At 41.1% G+C, this 18,395-nt stretch overlaps 3 protein-coding genes across 3 annotated transcripts; 2 read left to right on the forward strand and 1 right to left on the reverse strand.

The window, feature by feature from the left end:
• The first annotated feature begins 8,213 nt into the window (after positions 1-8,213).
• On the forward strand, positions 8,214-9,710 carry LOC135610810 (uncharacterized). Its single transcript, XM_065105797.1, has 2 exons — positions 8,214-8,860; positions 9,261-9,710. Exons 1-2 carry the CDS (start codon positions 8,422-8,424, stop codon positions 9,488-9,490), a joined length of 669 nt encoding a protein of 222 aa, XP_064961869.1. The 5' UTR covers positions 8,214-8,421; the 3' UTR covers positions 9,491-9,710.
• Positions 9,711-11,606: 1,896 nt separating this feature from the next.
• On the forward strand, positions 11,607-14,715 carry LOC135610778 (protein neprosin-like). Its single transcript, XM_065105715.1, has 7 exons — positions 11,607-12,000; positions 12,080-12,166; positions 12,239-12,496; positions 13,010-13,180; positions 13,780-13,833; positions 13,903-14,049; positions 14,117-14,715. The coding sequence occupies exons 1-7, from the start codon at positions 11,764-11,766 to the stop codon at positions 14,492-14,494; spliced, it is 1,332 nt and encodes a 443-aa protein (XP_064961787.1). The 5' UTR covers positions 11,607-11,763; the 3' UTR covers positions 14,495-14,715.
• A 1,963-nt stretch (positions 14,716-16,678) lies between these two features.
• LOC103988857 (uncharacterized) lies at positions 16,679-17,616 on the reverse strand. Its single transcript, XM_009407529.3, has 3 exons — positions 17,366-17,616; positions 17,162-17,284; positions 16,679-17,057 (listed from the first exon to the last, which is right to left on the reverse strand). Exons 1-3 carry the CDS (start codon positions 17,414-17,416, stop codon positions 16,908-16,910), a joined length of 324 nt encoding a protein of 107 aa, XP_009405804.2. The 5' UTR covers positions 17,417-17,616; the 3' UTR covers positions 16,679-16,907.
• Between the last annotated feature and the right edge of the window lie 779 nt (positions 17,617-18,395).

The following is an 18,395-nucleotide window of genomic DNA, read 5'->3' on the forward strand; positions in this document are numbered from 1 at the left end:
CAAACCTTTGAGGATTTGAAGAAGAAGGCACCAGCCAAGACTTCTGTAGAAGGATTAGCAGATTGTGACCCAGTTATTCCTCCAGTATATCAGGGTGATGGGGGAGATGTGCAGGAAAATAGTGTAGAGCCTGATATTGATTTACCTGTAGGACATGTTGAGCAAGAAGAAGTAGGAGAGCAAGTTCCCGCAGAACCTCAATTGAGAAGATCTTCTAGACAACGTCAACCTTCCAGAAGATACTCTACAGATGAGTATGTGATGCTTACTGATGTAGGTGAACCAGAGAGTTACCAGGAAGCAGTTGAGAGTGAGCAGAAAGAGAAGTGGTTAGTTGCTATGCAGGAAGAGATGGATGCTCTTCAGAAGAACCACACTTATGATTTGGTGCTGCTACCAAATGGAATGAAGGCCTTGAAGAACAAGTGGGTTTTTAGGTTGAAGACTCAAGAATATTGTTCTCAACCAAAGTACAAAGCTAGATTGGTTGTGAAAGGCTTTGGTCAAAAGAAAGGTATTGACTTTGAAGAGATATTTTCTCCTGTTGTTAAAATGTCTTCTATTCGTGTTGCTCTTGGTATTGCTGCTAGCCAGGACTTGGAGGTTGAGCAGTTAGATGTGAAGACAGCTTTCCTTCATGGTGATTTGGAGGAGGAAATTTATATGGAGCAACCAGAAGGCTTCAAAGTCAAAGGTAAAGATAATTTTGTCTGCAAGTTGAAGAAGAGCTTGTATGGGCTAAAGCAAGCTCCAAGACAGTGGTACAGAAAGTTTGATTCATTTATGACAGAAAATGGATACAAAAGAACGGCTTCAGATCATTGTGTGTACATCAAATGGTTTGGTGAGAATTTTATTATTCTCTTACTTTATGTTGATGACATACTTATTCTTGGAAAAGATATGTCTAAAATTGACAGGTTGAAGAAGGAACTGAGTGAGTCTTTTGCAATGAAGGACATGGGGCCAGCAAAGCAAATACTAGGCATACAGATTTCTCGTGACAGGAAAAACAAGAAGATTTGGTTGTCACAGGAGAAATACATCGAGAAGGTATTGGAAAGATTTAGTATGAGCAATGCTAAGCCAGTTGGTTCTCCTCTTGCAGGTCACTTCAAGTTGTGCTCAGAACAGAGTCCGTCAAGTGATGAGGAGAAGGAGAAAATGCAAAAGGTTCCTTATGCTTCAGCAGTTGGAAGTTTAATGTATGCAATGGTATGTACGAGGCCGGACATCACATATGCAGTGGGTGTTACTAGCAGATTTCTTGCAAATCCAGGCAAAGAGCACTGGGCAGCAGTGAAGTGGATTTTTAGATATCTCAGAGGGAGCTCTAAGGTTTGTTTAAGCTTTGGAGGTGGACCACCTGCGTTAACAGGTTACACAGATGCAGATATGGCAAAAGATATAGATACGAGGAAGTCTACTTCAGGTTATGTACTTACTTTTGCAGGGGGAGCTGTGTCACGGCAATCCAGGTTACAAAGGTGTATTGCTCTCTCCACCACAGAAGCAGAATATATTGCTGCTACAGAGGTATGCAAAGAAATGTTATGGATGAAAGAATTCTTACAAGAATTGGGGCTGAAACAGGAAAATTATGTGGTGCATTGTGACAGCCAGAGTGCCATCCATTTGTGTAAGAACCCAATGTTTCATTCCAAGTCAAAGCATATAGATGTCAGATACCACTGGATTCGAAATGTATTTGAAGAGAAGCAGTTGCAGCTTCAGAAAATTCATACAGATGACAACGGAGCAGACATGTTGACGAAGACCTTAACAAAAGAAAGACAGGAGATATGCCGACAGTTGGTCGGTATGGCTTCACATTGAGGAGTCATGGGACAGCCTCCCTTATGGGCTGAAGGGGGAGGTTGTTGGGCTGATGGCCCATATTCAGCCCATGTGGGCTTTATCAGCCCACAGCTCACACCCCCTCTTAACCTAACCCTAATTAAGATTAGGGGGGTGTGGTGGCTGCGTTTTAGAGGCAGATTAAAGCTATAAAAAGGCAATAACGAGGCAGATCTTTGTAGCGACGAGATTCCAAAGAGAAGAAGGAGAACAAGGCAGAAGAGGAAGAGAAAGAAAGGGAAGAAGACAAGGACAACGCAGAGAGACTGTTCACAATCATCTAGCAGTGTTCTCATCTCAGGTTAGATCAAATCTACAGTAGGCTCTTGCTGTGATTACTTGGGAGGTTTTAGATATTGTGGGCAGTAACGTGATCCTTGTATCCCGGTTATTCTCTTGTGGTTGTTGCTTGGGTTTTGGGCAAGAGATTGAGATTTGTATATTCATTATTCTCATAGTGGATTATCTCTAGTTTGCCCCGTGGTTTTTACCCTTCACATTGAAGGGGTTTTCCACGTATATCTTGGTGTTCTGTTTGATTGTGTTTCCATTTTATTCCGCTGCGTATTTTGGTCTTCTAGTATTTGTTCCTATACAAAGGTTATTCCTGTTTATATCCCCATCACTAAGCACTAATAAGGTCATGTTAGTTCCACATTGATTGAGGAGTAGGGGAACCAACTCTTATAGACATCTTTTAGAACTTACGGGATCTAAAAGGGTAAAATCATATGGGTACATTTATCCATTCAAAGCGAATAGTTTTTCATAAGCCAATCACACAAATGACCGTTGACTAAGTGACTTATGACGCTAGATTGAGAGCCATTGGCTCATAAGTTTATCATGTCTCTCTTACCTTTGAATGTACATTTTGAAGCTTATGTGCTTTGAAAAGACAACCATGCGGGTATACTCATTCGTCAAAATCATATGGCTCATTGGTCTAAGTGAACAATTCTATGCAAGCTTATCTGACCTCGATTAAGTGATTTATCATTAACAAAATCAATAATACAATTATCTCATCAACATATATATAACCTAAATATAGATAAATAATAAAAAATATTATGTGTGTATATATATATATATTCTTAATTAATTATGTTGTTTTATTGAGAACATTTGAGTTTTCCTTATAAGATTGCAACAGTTATGACTAGTATAAGTCCTACCAAATCACTAGTGATGATTAGTGAGAGTAGGCAGATTGCATAGATTATTGTTTGGGTTTGGTATCCCTCTTTCTATCATTCGGATCGGTGGACACAAATGCACACACTTGTTGCGTCCACAGAGAGAATTGATCCACAGAGAGAATTGCACTAGCAATGCAATCTACCACCGACACGATGTTGCGTCTACGGACTGAAACGTATGGGAAGAGAAGATATGGGGTCGTCTGTCTGCTTCCCTTGTACCTGCAATTATAGCTTGCTCATGCAGAGGGAGAAAGAGAATTCATCCACATGATCATTGAAGGTGATCTTTAAAGCTAGATTTTTGTACGATCCAAAGAATATTATGTTTCGATTACGATTTGCAAGTCAAACATTTGCATACATCCAATTGGTCCACATCACTTTTTTTTTAATCTCAAGATTATAGTAGTTTTAAATCTTTGATAAGCATAAAAAAAAAATTCATAGGGTTCAAAATCTCATTCGATCAATTTTTGAAAGATATCAGTTAGTCTCATCGGTAAAGATCTTGATAATTTATTATAAAATCCTATGCTCGAATTTATAATATTTTATTTTAATATATGAGGTAAGAAATTTTTTATATTTTTTAAAATATAGAAAATAAAAATTAGACCTTTCTCGATTCATATATTAAAATAAAATACTTTCGTCAAACATATATCAAAGTATCTAAAATAAAATGGTAAGGGAGAGAAATCAAAATTCTATATATTTAAATTATTTTTTAAGAAATTTATTTATTTTTTTCAAACGATACTTTAAGGCATCTTTCGATGGATTTTTCAACTAAAACAAGCAAATAAGATAAAGATGTCCGGTATGGATACACACATAAATAATCAACTAGGCTTGACGTTGAAGCTAAAGCGAGTTTACCAAGTTGAGTTTGAGTTAGTAGTTGCGCAAGAAACAAGTGTATTAAAGAGTTCGGATGTTGTCGATTCGTAAATTGGATAACGTAACCTAACTCAACAAGTAACGGGGAGTTATAGCGAACAAGTCAACAAGTAACTATTAATTTTTATATTTTTATAAAAATCATTAAATATAAATATTATAATATTTATGTTATGCACTATGATATATTATTTGTGTTAATCCTTTACATGAATTTAATGTTTCATCTCATAAAAGCTTCATCCCATCAACTATATTTAAGATAATTTATACAAACTTGACATCCTCGGTAGTATTTTCTTTTGAATGACTACTAAATGGCACAAATTCATCTCGATCAAACTCAACATCTATTTCAAATTCAGAGTGATCAAAATCGATATATATGATGAATTCGATCTAAAGCAACGTAGAGAAGATTTAAATTTAAATTCCTCACGGTGACAAAAGTGTGAGATGCCTGTGTCAGCACTTGTGGCAGACAAGATGGGTGATGAACGGGCCATGGCATTTAAAAGCAAAGAAGAACATGACATACGATTGCGTGTGCCATCAATGCCCTTTGTCCGCCATGAGATCCACGGCGGACGGCCATTTCACCCGCCTTTGTAGGGCGAATTACCCCGCAATTATTGGACCTCGTTCTGTAGCTCCGACCATGAGCCTCCTGTAGAGTTTGAAGGTGAGCATGCAGCCAAGCGTCGAAGTCTCCCCCTCCCCCTCCACCGCTGGCTGCATGGCTGCTTGCTCCACTGGCACGACCCTGACATGCAAGCTTCCCCTGCGCAGAGAACAAATCGCATTCGAGTGTTTCTCGCAGCAGCGAGAGTTTTCTGTGAGTTTGAGCCTCCTCTCATCTCGTAGGTAGCGTTTGGGACTTTGAATGATGGAACAAGCTCGAGTCTCTATCAGCGCAGGAATCCTAAGAACGGATGAGGGACAGCAGCGGCCACTGCCAGGCCCACCTGGGAGACCTTGCTCGCTGCCTCCCATCAGTTAAAAGAAGAGAAAGGAGCAGGAAGTCATGGCCTGGTGCATTTGTCTCAGCAGTAAGTATTGACCGAGCACGATGAGTCATTCATCGGACAGTGTGTGCAACGAGAGGAATGCATGGTAACTCCATGGTGCAGACATGATGGTCTGCCAGCAATGATTCATGACTGCTTCATTGTCCTCGCGTATTCCAAAGTATCTCATGGACTATTGCTGGGAGGGATTTGCCCGTTGCTTACATCGAAAGGGGAACAGAAAACACAAGAACAAGCAGAAAGAGAGTGAGGTGATGATTGACTGTTTGGATCAACACCGACTGCTTGTTTGGTTGCATGCATGTTTTCTAGTGTGAAAGATGAACTGGATGCAGACTTGTGTGTGTCTGTGCAAGTTACTACTAAGGAGATCAAAAGCAAGCATGTGTGAGGATCTGATCTAAGCCACAATGAGGAGAATATGACCTGTCATGCATTCTGATTGTTAGGTTCATCCAACTGTACAGCTAAATAAATATATTTTGGATTGATGCCAACATATACTGTAGATGTAGCTGCATTGATGAAATATCTGCAAGCATAGGTATTAAAGAATATGGAAAAGGGGGAAAAGACCATGATATCAATATGTAAATGTTACATATTCAACAACTTGTTGATGTTAAAGTCAACTCTATGCATCTCTTTCCATCACTGAATAAATTCAAGACAAATAAAATGCATGGATGATATCAACATGTTCAAAGGAGATGTACAAATATACTAGTTAGACAAAATGAATCAATGTCTTGAATTTATTTGCCTAACGTTTGTAAGCTATGCATCCAAGCAGTGCATGGCAGAAACATTTTATAGAATACTGAGACATTAACAACTGTATACCTTTTAGGATTTATGAAAACAGGATTTAGATTGTGTTAAAAAGGACATGCAACTTGGTCTCATCATTAATATCATCAAGTGGCATGGTGCAAGTCATTTCTATGGCATCCAGTAATGGTCCATGATGGAAGGGACCCATTGAGAGACCTATAGATATGTTGTTCTCTCTCCACTGTATCCTTGAAATATCAGTGGTACTCCCTTTTTTTGGGTGTAGGCAAAAGAGAAGGAGACCAATACTGCTCAATGTGCTTACCATGAAAGATATTACAAATAGGTACATGCGAAAAGCTCATTCTCCATGATGCAGTGTGTTCATTTTCACAATAGGGAAATTAATCCCTAGAAATTATTATGGGTTTCTTACAATTATAGTGTGATGGGAAGTGATGTCACCCAATGATTCAATTCACCTAAAAGGTAGTGCTTACATATCTGTATATGATAATGGAAAGGTTAGCAACTCATTTAATATATATTGTATACATTAACAATGTCTATATAATTTGGATGGTGATTGTTATCTAATTTCCTTGTTATTCATCAAAATCGAATTATACTTCTTTACGATTTATGACCTCAAACAAAGAATATAGCACTGATGATTGCTCATATAGGTGTTCTCTTTCTGAGAAATTGAGAGCAGAAAACTTTTCAGATATGCAGAACTAACTTTGATGGAGGCTTATAAGATATCATTCATGTAAGAAAAAGATTTACAATATAAAAAATACATTTAGTCTCAAATGACCAAAGCAAAAGGAGAATTAGAGATACATTATCTTCACCCTATTGAATTAGTATTAAATGCCAAGTGAGTATTTTCAGTATTCAAACAAAGAAAAGGATTATTGGACTGATGTTCTAATTTCACTAGAAAAAATGAGTCAAATCCAGTTGGTGCTAAATGTTTATTTCATCAATCTATCTTTTGTCTGCAGACATAAGGAGAATGTTAAGAGTATAAACATATAAATTATACCTATTAGCTTTCAGATGTAAATCCATAAAAAATTAAGATTTCCTGTACAATGATATATAAAAGAAATGCCTCAGAACTGCAAAGCCTACAACTATTATACTTAATCATATTAATAGTCTTGGGTCTGAGAATAGTGCTGAGATTTGTCAGAAGATGGTAAGATGGGGACAAACAGGAGGTGGAAGATGTCATGCTTAAGTTTGATGGCTCACGAGTTGGGTGTGCAGACTTGCTTCTGTAGGAGGATTCTGCCACTTAAACAAGGCAGAATGTACCTTCACTAGAAGTAAATCAATCAAACTTACAGAGTTCGGCACTTTGTCCTAAAGAGGAGCCACAGGTTTCTGGTCATGTGAAGTCCAACGTTGACATATAAAAACCAATGATGCAGTCTTGCCTCAGCAAACAAGTACAGCCTCTTTGGGCTATTCTCAATATCATGAGGGTTATACCAAGTCTTTCTACTTTGTTTTGCTGAGTTCAGATTTAGCCATGTCTCCAAGAAATACTTGTCCAAATCATGTGGACAAAGGGATTGATGGTAAGGCGAATTATCGGAAAATAAACTTCATTTTTTGGACTCTTCTAGGAAGCATCTCTCATTTTTTTTATTTAATATATAAAATACTCTACCATCAGATGAATCGATATAGTTGTAATATCTTTATACTTTATTATAGTGTTTTTAGTTATACTAAAAATATATTATAATATAGTAAAAAATATATTATTTTATAATATATTTACACTATATTATGTATTGTTAAAAATATTATAATACTTTATAAAAATACTATATATTTAATATTTATACAAAATTTATGTTAAAATATCATGTTATAGTGTTTTTGTAGCGTGCTATCGTGTTTTTCTAATATTACTAAAATCATTACGATTCATGAGACGATTCATAGAAAAAAGAGCTAAAAAAATAAGTGAATGAGATTATTTTTGGATGTTATGTAAAAAATATTTTTAAAAAATTTTAGAAACAAGACACTTAAAAAAAAAAATCACCTCTATTTTATGAGGTGAAAGCCATGAGCAAAGAACGAGCGAAGGTGATGAGCAAAAAAGATGATGGAGATGTCGAGTGTAATAGTCAAGCAAGAAGAACGTGAGATAGATATCGTATATAATTATTGGATAGAGATAATAAATAAGCGATAAAATGATGGATGAAGAAGAGAGAAAAAAGATATTCATGAAATTTTGACAAACTAGAGATAATTATCATACACATCTTCGGAGAAAAATAAAAATGAAAATATTTTCAGGAAAAATCGTCTTATATCCTTGAAATAGACAATTAAAGAGGCTGAGGCGGGTAGTGAAAAGAGGATTAGATTCCTTCTCTCACCACTGCCACAAGTCTACTTCTACAATTTTCCCCCGCAGAAGCCAAACAGGCAGTGGAGTGCGACCCTTCATGCACCTTGTCACCTTCCCTTACGTCACCCCTCGGTCCTCTTTTGCACATAGTTTCTTCCTCCTCCAAGCTTACATATGTCTCTGATCCATCACCGCTACCACCACCGTCACCATACCACCAGCACGCTGCTGCCCCTACCCCTCTACCGCTGACCGGAGAAAGGGTTAGACAAGCATGGGCGGTGTCACCAGCAAGTGCTCCTACGCCAAGCACCGCAAGAAGACCAAGGAACTGCGGGCCAAAGTCCTGGCTCTGGAGGAAGAGATCAAGGAGATGAAGCGGGTGAGGGAGCACGAGGCTCGAGCCTTCGAGCGCCACGCGGCGGCCTTCGCTTCCAAGGAGGCGGAGTGGGAGCAGGAGAGGAGGAAGCACAGGGAGGAGGCGAGCAAGCTGGGGAAGCGGCTCAAGGAGGAGGAGGACCGGATCCGATGTTTGGAGGAGGAGATGGCCGCCGGCCGCGGCGACAAGGAGTGGTTCCGCCTCGGCACCGACTACCTCGTCGAGCACATGAAGGAGGAGCAGGCGCGGCGCGAGGAGGCGGTGGAGAAGTGGAAGCAGCTCTACCTCGCCATCAAAACCGAGCTTGACGATCTCATCCAAAGAACTCGACAAGGTAACATTAACATTCCCATTCTCTTGAGATCAGAGCTGAAACAGAGCAGTGTATTTCTGGTTCATACAAGGAATACAGATTAATGCATGGATGATTCACAAATGAACAAAGGGGACCGATCATCGATCTCAGTTGACATCCGCGAGGAACTTGTGGCTCGACCTTCTCGTCCGTTCTTCTGTTTCCCCCACTTCATAGCAGGATAATACCATCACATACGGGTGTGCACTGCACATGAAGGAATATTGTATGCATGTCCACTGATCCTGTTTCCATCGTCTTCTCAATATGTAGGCCATATGCTCCATGATTCCCGATGGACCACATGGCAGTCCTCAATCATGCCTCTGTTTCTTCCTCCTTACCTCTCTCGTGGCCACTGACGGATTTCCATTCTTAGGGGAGAGGTTCTACCTGGGGGATGAGGAAGGCGGCACGATCAAGGGGCTACAGAAGGAGGTGAAAGCCAAGGAGGAGACGGCGGAGACGTTGAGATCACGCGTCGATGAGATGGAAAAGGAGGCGTGCAAGAGAGACCGAGAGATCGACATCTTGAGGCAGAGCCTGAGGATTCTGAGCAACAAGAAGAGGGGACGCATTGGGAAGAACCAACTCAGAGACTTGCATTGATGAGGTGCAGGCCATCTCATCTATACCGGAGAACAGGACTTGATGGAAATGTTATTGTAGCAGAAACATAAGTAAACCTTATATCTTATATATATATATATATATACCCAATAAAATGTAGTTCTTGTCGTCGTCATCTTCCTTCTTAAAAGGAGCAGAGTCTCTGTAATTGCTCCAATCGAGTATGAACTGAACACTGGCACTGCACCAGTTGCTCTCATCCATGTCCTTTGAGATTGGCTGTGGTGGATGCACGACGAAGCATCAATGAAGTCAGTTTCCACGACTGGAGATTTCTATCGATCGACGCCATGACTGTCAATGCATCATCATAAAGAGCAGATGTCCTCTCATTAGGCTAAGAGGCATCAAGAGGGATGGAAGAATGAACTCCTTCGGCTGCATGGAGTAGAATGATACCACCTCGAGACAATGCCTGCTACACATATCCAAATCATGCTGAGAAAATGCATATGAATGTGTTGGTATCATCACATCCATTCAATTTCATGGAGGAAGTATTAATAAAGTATGAATAGGCTTCTAAATTTTTTATGGGCTTTTATTTAAGACAAGCCCATTGATAATCAAGTCTTATTTTGGTGCCCGTGTTAAGATATTCTGATGATTAATATATACGTTGCGTAGTCGATAAGTCGATCACAATGTTTATAAGATTAATGTATCTTTTGAGTGTACGGGTATAATACAATGTATATTTATCATTCATCCACTATAGTATTTCTCGTACTTGCAAATAATAAAAAAGATAAATTTAAGGGAAAAAATAACAAAGGGTATTCCTATTCCAACAACCAACTATTTAACTAACTGATTATCGATCAATAGAAAGAAGTCTTAATCCTCAGAGGATATATAATTTTTTTTAAAAGTTTTTACTAATTAAATTAATTAATATCTTTTTTATTTTTGATCTATGCTAATTTATATTTCAATCCTTATTTTATTCCGCATGATAATTTAATCGTTTATTTACCTAAGAAGAAAACATAAGAAAAAAATAAGATTATTTAATAATAAAAGGGTGTTTAAATTATAAATAAATATATTGGGTAAAGGTCGAGAAAGAGCGAGAGAGAGAGAGAGAGGAACACTTGGTTGGAGGGTATCGTTTTCTTGCCGTGGAAGCGACGTGGGACCGTAACCCAACGAAAGTGACGGTCTTGATGCCGTTTCACCACCCAAGGCGGCTGCGTCGGCCCGTGCTTCTCTCTCTCTCTCTCTCTCTCTCTCTCTCTCTCTCCTGCACATATATGGTTCGTCTGTGGTCTTCCATCGACTGTTTGACTAAATGTCAAATTTGTTTGCATTAGTAGGTCTTAGTGGCTATTGAGGACCAGTTTTAGATAAGCGTACAGTACATCCAATCGCATTATTGTTTGTATTAGGAGTAGCTCTTGTCATCTAAACCAAGGCAGTGACTTAACTGTAGCTCATAGGTTTCCTTGAAGCAGGCTTGACTTGAGGAAGCGGTAACACCGATCGTCGTATAGACTACGAGACATCCTACCGCATGATGATGACTCCAAGTTGCACATAAACTATATAGTTTGCATGCGGGACCGCATTAATTGGCAGATAACAGCTGGTACTGATGCAATTAAAAGGCTGTCTGCTGGGCTGTCCCCGACAGCGGAGCCGAATCGTGATTGTTTTGGGTGATGGCACACGCGGAGCACAGCGTGGCCCCATGCAACTACACGACGGTCCACGCAGCACAGAATAGAATAGAAGCCTCCTCTTCTTTCTCTTCCCTGTCGGCACAGGGAAATGGGGAAGAGGAGAAATCAAAGCTTAGCTTTCTACGCCTTCCACTCCGGACTCCCAGATGCCATGGGAACCAATAACCTAAGCAGGTAAAAACAAGGCCCACACCCACCAAGGCCAAACGATGCTGTCACAGAAGAAGAAAACCCTTCTTTATGGGTTATTTATGGCTTGCTTGTGCGTTGGCAGATGGCCAATTCAAGTTGTCATTAAGGTCTCCAGTGTGGTGGTAGGTCAAGCCTTTATAGAGTGACTTCAAGACACATCCTCTTCTTCGGCCTTCATCCCCCGCCTCCTCTCTTTTACTGAAGCGACTACTGGAGCTTGATAGAGATGGTGGTGGTGGTGGTGGTGGTGGTGGTGGTGGTGATGCTGTGCCTTCGTCTATAAATGTCTAGAGAAACCAAAAGGATGGTTCTGACCCATGTGGTTTCGTCGGTATTAGCGACTCTGATTTAGAGGATCCTCTTTGGGCACTAAAACAAATGGAGGTTGAAAGGAGGAGGAGGAGGAGGAGGATAGGAGAGAGAGATTGTTCTTGTGCTTGCACCACCATGTCTTCTTCTTATCTTTGCCCTCTTGCTTTCTCTCTTCTTTTTCTTCTCCTTTCTTGCTGCGACGAGATGATCGGCGCCTCGGCCTCCAACTACACGACGCTTAGGTTAGCAAGGATTCAAAGGCACTTGGAGAGAATCAACAAGCCTGCAGCGAAAACCATACAAGTAAGGAAGACGCCGAAAGCGTTTCTATCTCATGCCATTAGACTTGCGTGCTTTCTGATTCCTTCATGAACTCATGTAGAGCCCGGATGGAGATATCATCGACTGCGTTCCCCGGCACAAGCAACCGGCTCTCGACCATCCCCTTCTAAGCGATCACAAGATCCAGGTGCATGTCCTCTTCCATCGACTGCTTCTCCTCTGCGTGATGCTCTATGCTAATACCTGTGGATTTCCTTAGAGAGTAGCCCCACAGAGGCCGAAGTTCAAGGTCGAGAGGTCTCCCAGAAATTACAGTGCGAGTGATGCACCGCGAAGGGCATGGCAAGCATGGCACCACGTCGGCCATTGCCCCAGGGGGACCGTTCCCATACGGAGGAGCTCCGTCGATGATGTCCTGAGAGCCAAGTCTCTGTTCCACTTCGGCAAGAAGCAGATGCGAGTTCCTCTCGCCAGGAAAGTCGATGCACCAGATGTGGTCAGCGGCAATGGCCATGAGGTACATATTCTATCGTCCCATTGGGTATGAATTAGATTACTTCCACAAGTTCTATTGCTCTTAGATAGACAACAGTAAAGCTGTAAGCCAGACGGGGGAGGGTGACAACGATTATTAATGCTGCTGTATATTTCAAATGGCAAGAAGGAGATATAAATACTCTGCTTTCACATCTGAGATGATAGCATCTCACAGACGCATGCATCGAATGATCTCAAAGGCATCGGCCGGGCAGTGGTGTGGTGGAAGTTATCATGACACCATTTCTTTACGTTCAATGCTGGTTCATTGCACAGCCATTGCATGAAGACCAGAAAGCAGTCATGAGAAACGTGAATGACCGCTAGGGAAGCTGCGTGCATGGATCTCAACAGCCATTCGCCAGTTTCCTATTCCATTCAGCGAAACTTCTCGATGCACTTCCCATGTGTTTCCTAGTTTTGAGAGACGTAATCGATTAGATCTCTCAATCTGGTTGACTGACGCGATCTATATCTATATATATGTGTGTAGCATGCAATAGCTTACACTGTGAACAACCAAGAGGTGTATGGAGCCAAAGCTACGATGAACGTATGGGATCCCTCCGTCCAAGCGGAGAACGAGTTCAGCCTCTCCCAGATTTGGATTCTCTCGGGATCATTCGACGGCGCAGATCTCAACAGCATCGAAGCTGGCTGGCAGGTACATATTTCTTGAAGTCCACTCTGTATCAGCTTCAGCCTTCTTTGAAATGCCAACGTCTTTGTTTAAAGTACTCAACAAAATTTGATGGGCATTCAATGGAGCTTTCACTAATTTCCATGACTGTACAGTATTCGAATTGAATAAGAAGTGTGTGGAGTTCTGAAGGCCGCCATAAGCTTTGACTTATAAGATTCCCAGCAAGGAAGAGTAGATCGGTGTATCATCTTGATACATGTTACTTGTTGGCAGTGTGACCGGAAGAAGTCCACCATTTGACTTCCGAGGGCACGCTAAAAGCTCGAGGGAGGTGGGTGAGCTCACGATGACATACCTTATATGTTACCGTGGAACTTCGGCTGTATGATCTCGGTGGTGTTCTTCGGATTAGGACCACCCAATTTATTCTGCAGCTAATCTTTTACATTGCCATTTAATAGCTTGTCGGAATGTCGAAAGCACAATAAAGGTTTACCAACCAAACGTACCTTCTTCATTGAAGGAGATGGTCCGAAATGATAGCCATGACAGTGTCTGTGAAAGAATGAGTTCATCTTCTTGGAATGGTGATCTGAAGCTTTATACTTTGTTCTAGTCAGGTCAGCCCTGAGCTCTATGGAGACAGCAGACCGAGGCTGTTCACATACTGGACGGTGAGACCCAACATTTCTGAGCTCTCACTCGAGTGCCAATCATAAGCTCCGCTCCTTGTGATGCAACAGAGTGATGCGTACCGAGCGACAGGCTGCTACAATCTCCTCTGCGCAGGATTCATACAGACGAACAACAGGATCGCCATCGGAGCAGCCATATCGCCGGTATCGTCCCCTGGAAGCAGCCAATACGACATCACCATCCTCGTATGGAAGGTAGGAAGTTTCGCAGGTTAAGAACAGTGCCGGTCCTATGCATGAGAAGCGTGTGTTGGTCCCTCAGGATCCGAAGCTGGGGAACTGGTGGATGAGCTTCGGTGAGAGCATGCTGGTGGGGTACTGGCCGGCGGAGCTATTCACGCACCTCTCCGACCGCGCCACCATGGTGGAGTGGGGAGGGGAGGTGGTGAACATGAGGCCCAACGGCGAGCACACCTCGACGCAGATGGGGTCGGGCCGCTTCGCCGGGTCCGGGTTCGGGAAGGCGAGCTACTTCCGCAACCTGGAGGTCGTCGACGCCGACAACAGCCTGGTCTCAGCTCAGGCCATAACGACGCTGGCGGAGAACACCAAATGCTACGACATCAGGAGCTTCTCCAACGCCGACTGGGGCACGTACTTCTACTTCGGCGGGCCAGGGAACAACCCCCAGTGCCCTTGATCTCCTCGTCCTCACCACGCAAACTTAGTGCATCTCTGCATTGTACAATCGGCATCAGTGCCCTGCAAAGGCTAAGGGGGGGTTTTGTTGCTACTGAGGTGCCATAGTTCCTCGTATAGTAGTAGTAATAGTCGTAGTAGGCACCATATTCTTTGATGGCTTCTACTTCTCCGTGGACTCTGTTTGCTATAATGCAACGATCTTGGCAGCTACCCTTTGCACTTTGGAGATCGATTTGGCCTTTTTCTCGACGAGGAAAAATGCTTCGTGTCTACTGAGCTCATCATATTTTATAGGTTAAAAATGGCTTATGGGAGGTGAGAAAATAGAGGTAGGGGAGGAGAGAGAGAAAAAAGTCAAAAAAAAAATCAAGATTAAAAGTGAATTTAATAAAAAAAATCAAGATAAAAAAATAATATAATTTGATAACTTCCTTTTATATCACTAAAACCTAATTTTTCGATAACTCTCTTTTTATATCCTCTCATATAAAACTTCAATAATTTATATATAGTTTTTATCTTTTTGAAAAGAGTACCGTAGTGTTACGCACTTAGTTGGTTTTGTCTAAGTCGTGCGACACCCTTGCGTATACATCCACAAAGGTTAGTCTTTTTCGAAATCTCCTATAATCTCATAGGACTTACAAAAGAAAAAATAAGTTAGAAAAATCATTTTCTCGAGATCCACGAGCAATTATTTCAGCAAACACTTCATAACCAATGTAAATTACAAATATACTTCGCAAGCTCTGAACGATCACATAACAAAAACTGATGGTTGGAGTCTTCAGCAAGAAAAATGATTGCCAACTCAAATCCACTCGAAACAAAGAAAAATTAATGGATCAAAATGTGGCATCCAATAAATTTAAAATAGAACGATAAGTAAACACAAAAGCTCAGAAAAACTTAATCGATATGACACATGACACCCATGCGTATACATCCACAAAGGTTAGTCTTTTCGAAATCTCCTATAATCTCATAGGACTTACAAAAGAAAAAATAAGTTAGAGAAATTATTTTCTCGAGATCCACAAGCAATTATTTCAGCAAACACTTCACAAGCAATTTATATTACAAATATACTTCGCAAGCTCTGAACGATCACGTAACAAAAATTGATGGTTGAATTCTTCAGTAAGAAAAATGATTGCCAACTCAAATCCACGGGAAACAAAGAAAAATTAATGGATCAGAATGTGACATCCAATAAATTTAAAATAGAACGATAAGTAAACACAAAAGCTCAGAAAAACTTAATCGATATGACACATCAATGGCAGGTTGCAAAAATTTTGGGGATATTAGCTAAGTTAATCCAAAAAAATATATAATTATTGATAATAAGATCGAAATCATCGTTGCGATGAGGTTTGCTTATATTTAGATCAACAAAGGAACGGTTTGGTGATGATAGAGAAAATGTGTGTTCCGAAGAAAGATTTATTTGAATTTCAAAAATAATTTAGATTGACATGAAAGAATAAAGAACGATAAATTTATAAAAAAAATCTAAAGGATTTTTTTTTCTTGATTTATTCTAGTAGAGTGGCTCTTACTTTCTAAATGACACAAGTACTTTTAGCCTTTGCCTCATGGGTCACCGTCTTTATTCTTGCTCTTATCCGTCACACCCTCGGCCTACCATTACCTTCGTCCGTAGTTCGTCATTATAGTTGTGCCGTTGTGACCTTCGAGACTAAACGTCAACTTCTCACTCTTCTCTCTCAGCTCCAAACCTAATTATAAAATCTTCGCCTATTACTAGATGTGGACGTAGCACCACATCATCGTTAGCCAGTCACATAAGCACTATTGGTCATCCTCTCGAAACATTGATCACTTTGATGACTATAACGACAATAAGAAATGAGTGACAAATGTGACAAGACAAATGCATGACGGATGAGAACACAGACAATATCAGAGGATGAGAGAACAAAGATATAACGGATGTGATGGACGAGGACACAAAGACGATGGCAGACAAAGGATAATAACAACAATCGACAAAACGAAAACTATAAATAATCTTATTTAAAAAAAAATAAAAGACAGTCTATGAGAAAAACATAATAATTCTTTTTAAAAAAATTACCCAATTTTCTTCCTATCAATATCAGTCCCTTTAAAGACTCAAATCACATTTCATGTTCTTAGCCACAAACAAATGTGATCATTCATAATAGCAGCTCGATTCCCACATTAATCGATGAACCCAAAACAAAAAACAAAACACGGTAAAATCATTTATTGAATCCTAAACAACACATAGAAGTCCAGGAAACCCAAAACATAAGAACAAGAATCCAAACATCGTCTTGCTTGTTGGGACTCGAATGGCTCGAACCCTTAAGCCATCCATTTATTGGCGAGCAAGTGGGAGAAATCAGCCCACCAAAAGCTCTCTATAACAGCAGATCCTGAGGGGCCTGGTTAGTGTTGGTGCTGGCGGTGGTGGCGCCGCCGCCGCTTCCAGCGTCGGCGTTCCCCATTCCCACTGCGTTCTTCACGGCTCCCGCCGCGTCCTGCGCCATCTGCTTCACTTGTACCCCAGTCTTGCAAGGAAAGCCAAACTCAATTCGTCAACAGAGATCGCAGAGGAAGGAAGATTAGGGCGGATGGCGATGTCGGGAATTAAGCGTTTGTGGGTGGAGCGTACCTGCTGCAGGAAGCCGGCGGCGTGCTGCTGGCTCTCCTTGGCGGACTGCATTTTGTCCGACGCCATGTCGCGGACGGAGCTGGCGGCGTCCTGGACCGACCGGGTCCACTGGCCAGCCTGCGCCTGCACGAATCAAGAAGCAACATCCGACGGTCAGATCCCACCACTGGAGCAAAGACGACGACGACGACGACGACGACCCACCTCGCCCTCGCCGCGGGCTTTCCCGGACTGGAACATCTGGCTGCTCGACATCTTCCTTGCCTCGAGTTGCCGAAACCGACACCTTGTTTACCAGAGAACACTGAAACGCGAATGAGAGATGGACCGGTGGAGGGGGGTTTATAAAGGGTGCCGAGAGCGATGCGAGGACGACACGTTGGTGGGATCGCAGGCAACGACGGAGGTGGAGTTTGGGGAGAGCGGGTAAGCATGCATGCTGTTGACGACGCGATTCCGAGGGCTCTCTCTTCTGTGGGGGATGGATCGGTGGTAACGACTTGGCCTCGACTATTAAGCGGAGGGCGTTAGGTTTGTGGCAGCAAATGTTGCCCTGCACAACGTTCATCAACGTTATTGGAGTTCCTCCTATCTGCTTGTGTTTCAATGTATGAATTATATGTTAATACGGTCTCTTTTCCTTAATAAAAATCCGATTTCTAAGTGTTGTTATGTTTGGAAGATAGAAAATGTTAGTATCATATATCGTTTGTTCTGTTCCTATAGAGGACTATACTTTCGATAGAACTCTTCCATTTCTGATTTATTGGTTGCAAAAGAAAAATATCTATAAATAACTTAAAGAGTGTATATCTAATTTAATGAATTTAAAATGAATATATCTCTAAAGAGACTATTTTATGTAGTATTGATTTTGTAATCGATGATTTAATAAGAAAAATACATAAATATATGTTTTTTTTTTCCATAACAATATAAACATTATTCAAATTCATTGAAATTTGAAAGAATTATGTGTTATGTTTTAGAGGATAAATTTATTACATGCATCACAATACACGATAGGCTGAGGAAAAGATAATGGATTGGATTTTATTAATTCCATCGTATGTATTTATCTATCCAGCCTTCGTCACTTACCCTCGACTTGCGACACTTAAAACATGAAAGCAGTTTGAGCTTGGACTCAATGATCTCGATCTTAGGAAATCTGACAATTCAATGAGCTTTCTCTCGAGGTTACGAGGAAGAGAGGAGGATGGAGCTGTTCTTG

Source organism: Musa acuminata, chromosome BXJ1-1 (assembly GCF_036884655.1).
Source record: "Musa acuminata AAA Group cultivar baxijiao chromosome BXJ1-1, Cavendish_Baxijiao_AAA, whole genome shotgun sequence".
NCBI classification, from domain to species: Eukaryota; Viridiplantae; Streptophyta; class Magnoliopsida; order Zingiberales; family Musaceae; genus Musa; species Musa acuminata.

Excerpts from the sequence above, each read along its gene's own strand:
- LOC135610810 (XM_065105797.1), top strand. The coding sequence starts at position 8,422 with ATGGGCGGTGTCACCAGCAAGTGCTCCTACGCCAAGCACCGCAAGAAG. Across the intron at positions 8,861-9,260 it reads CATCCAAAGAACTCGACAAG|GGGAGAGGTTCTACCTGGGG; the intron begins GTAACATTAACA and ends TTCCATTCTTAG.
- LOC135610778 (XM_065105715.1), top strand. The coding sequence starts at position 11,764 with ATGGAGGTTGAAAGGAGGAGGAGGAGGAGGAGGATAGGAGAGAGAGAT. Across the intron at positions 12,497-13,009 it reads TCAGCGGCAATGGCCATGAG|CATGCAATAGCTTACACTGT; the intron begins GTACATATTCTA and ends ATATGTGTGTAG. Across the intron at positions 14,050-14,116 it reads TCACCATCCTCGTATGGAAG|GATCCGAAGCTGGGGAACTG; the intron begins GTAGGAAGTTTC and ends TTGGTCCCTCAG.
- LOC103988857 (XM_009407529.3), bottom strand. The coding sequence starts at position 17,416 with ATGTCGAGCAGCCAGATGTTCCAGTCCGGGAAAGCCCGCGGCGAGGGC. Across the intron at positions 17,285-17,365 it reads AAGCCCGCGGCGAGGGCGAG|GCGCAGGCTGGCCAGTGGAC; the intron begins GTGGGTCGTCGT and ends TGATTCGTGCAG. Across the intron at positions 17,058-17,161 it reads CCGCCGGCTTCCTGCAGCAG|ACTGGGGTACAAGTGAAGCA; the intron begins GTACGCTCCACC and ends TTTCCTTGCAAG.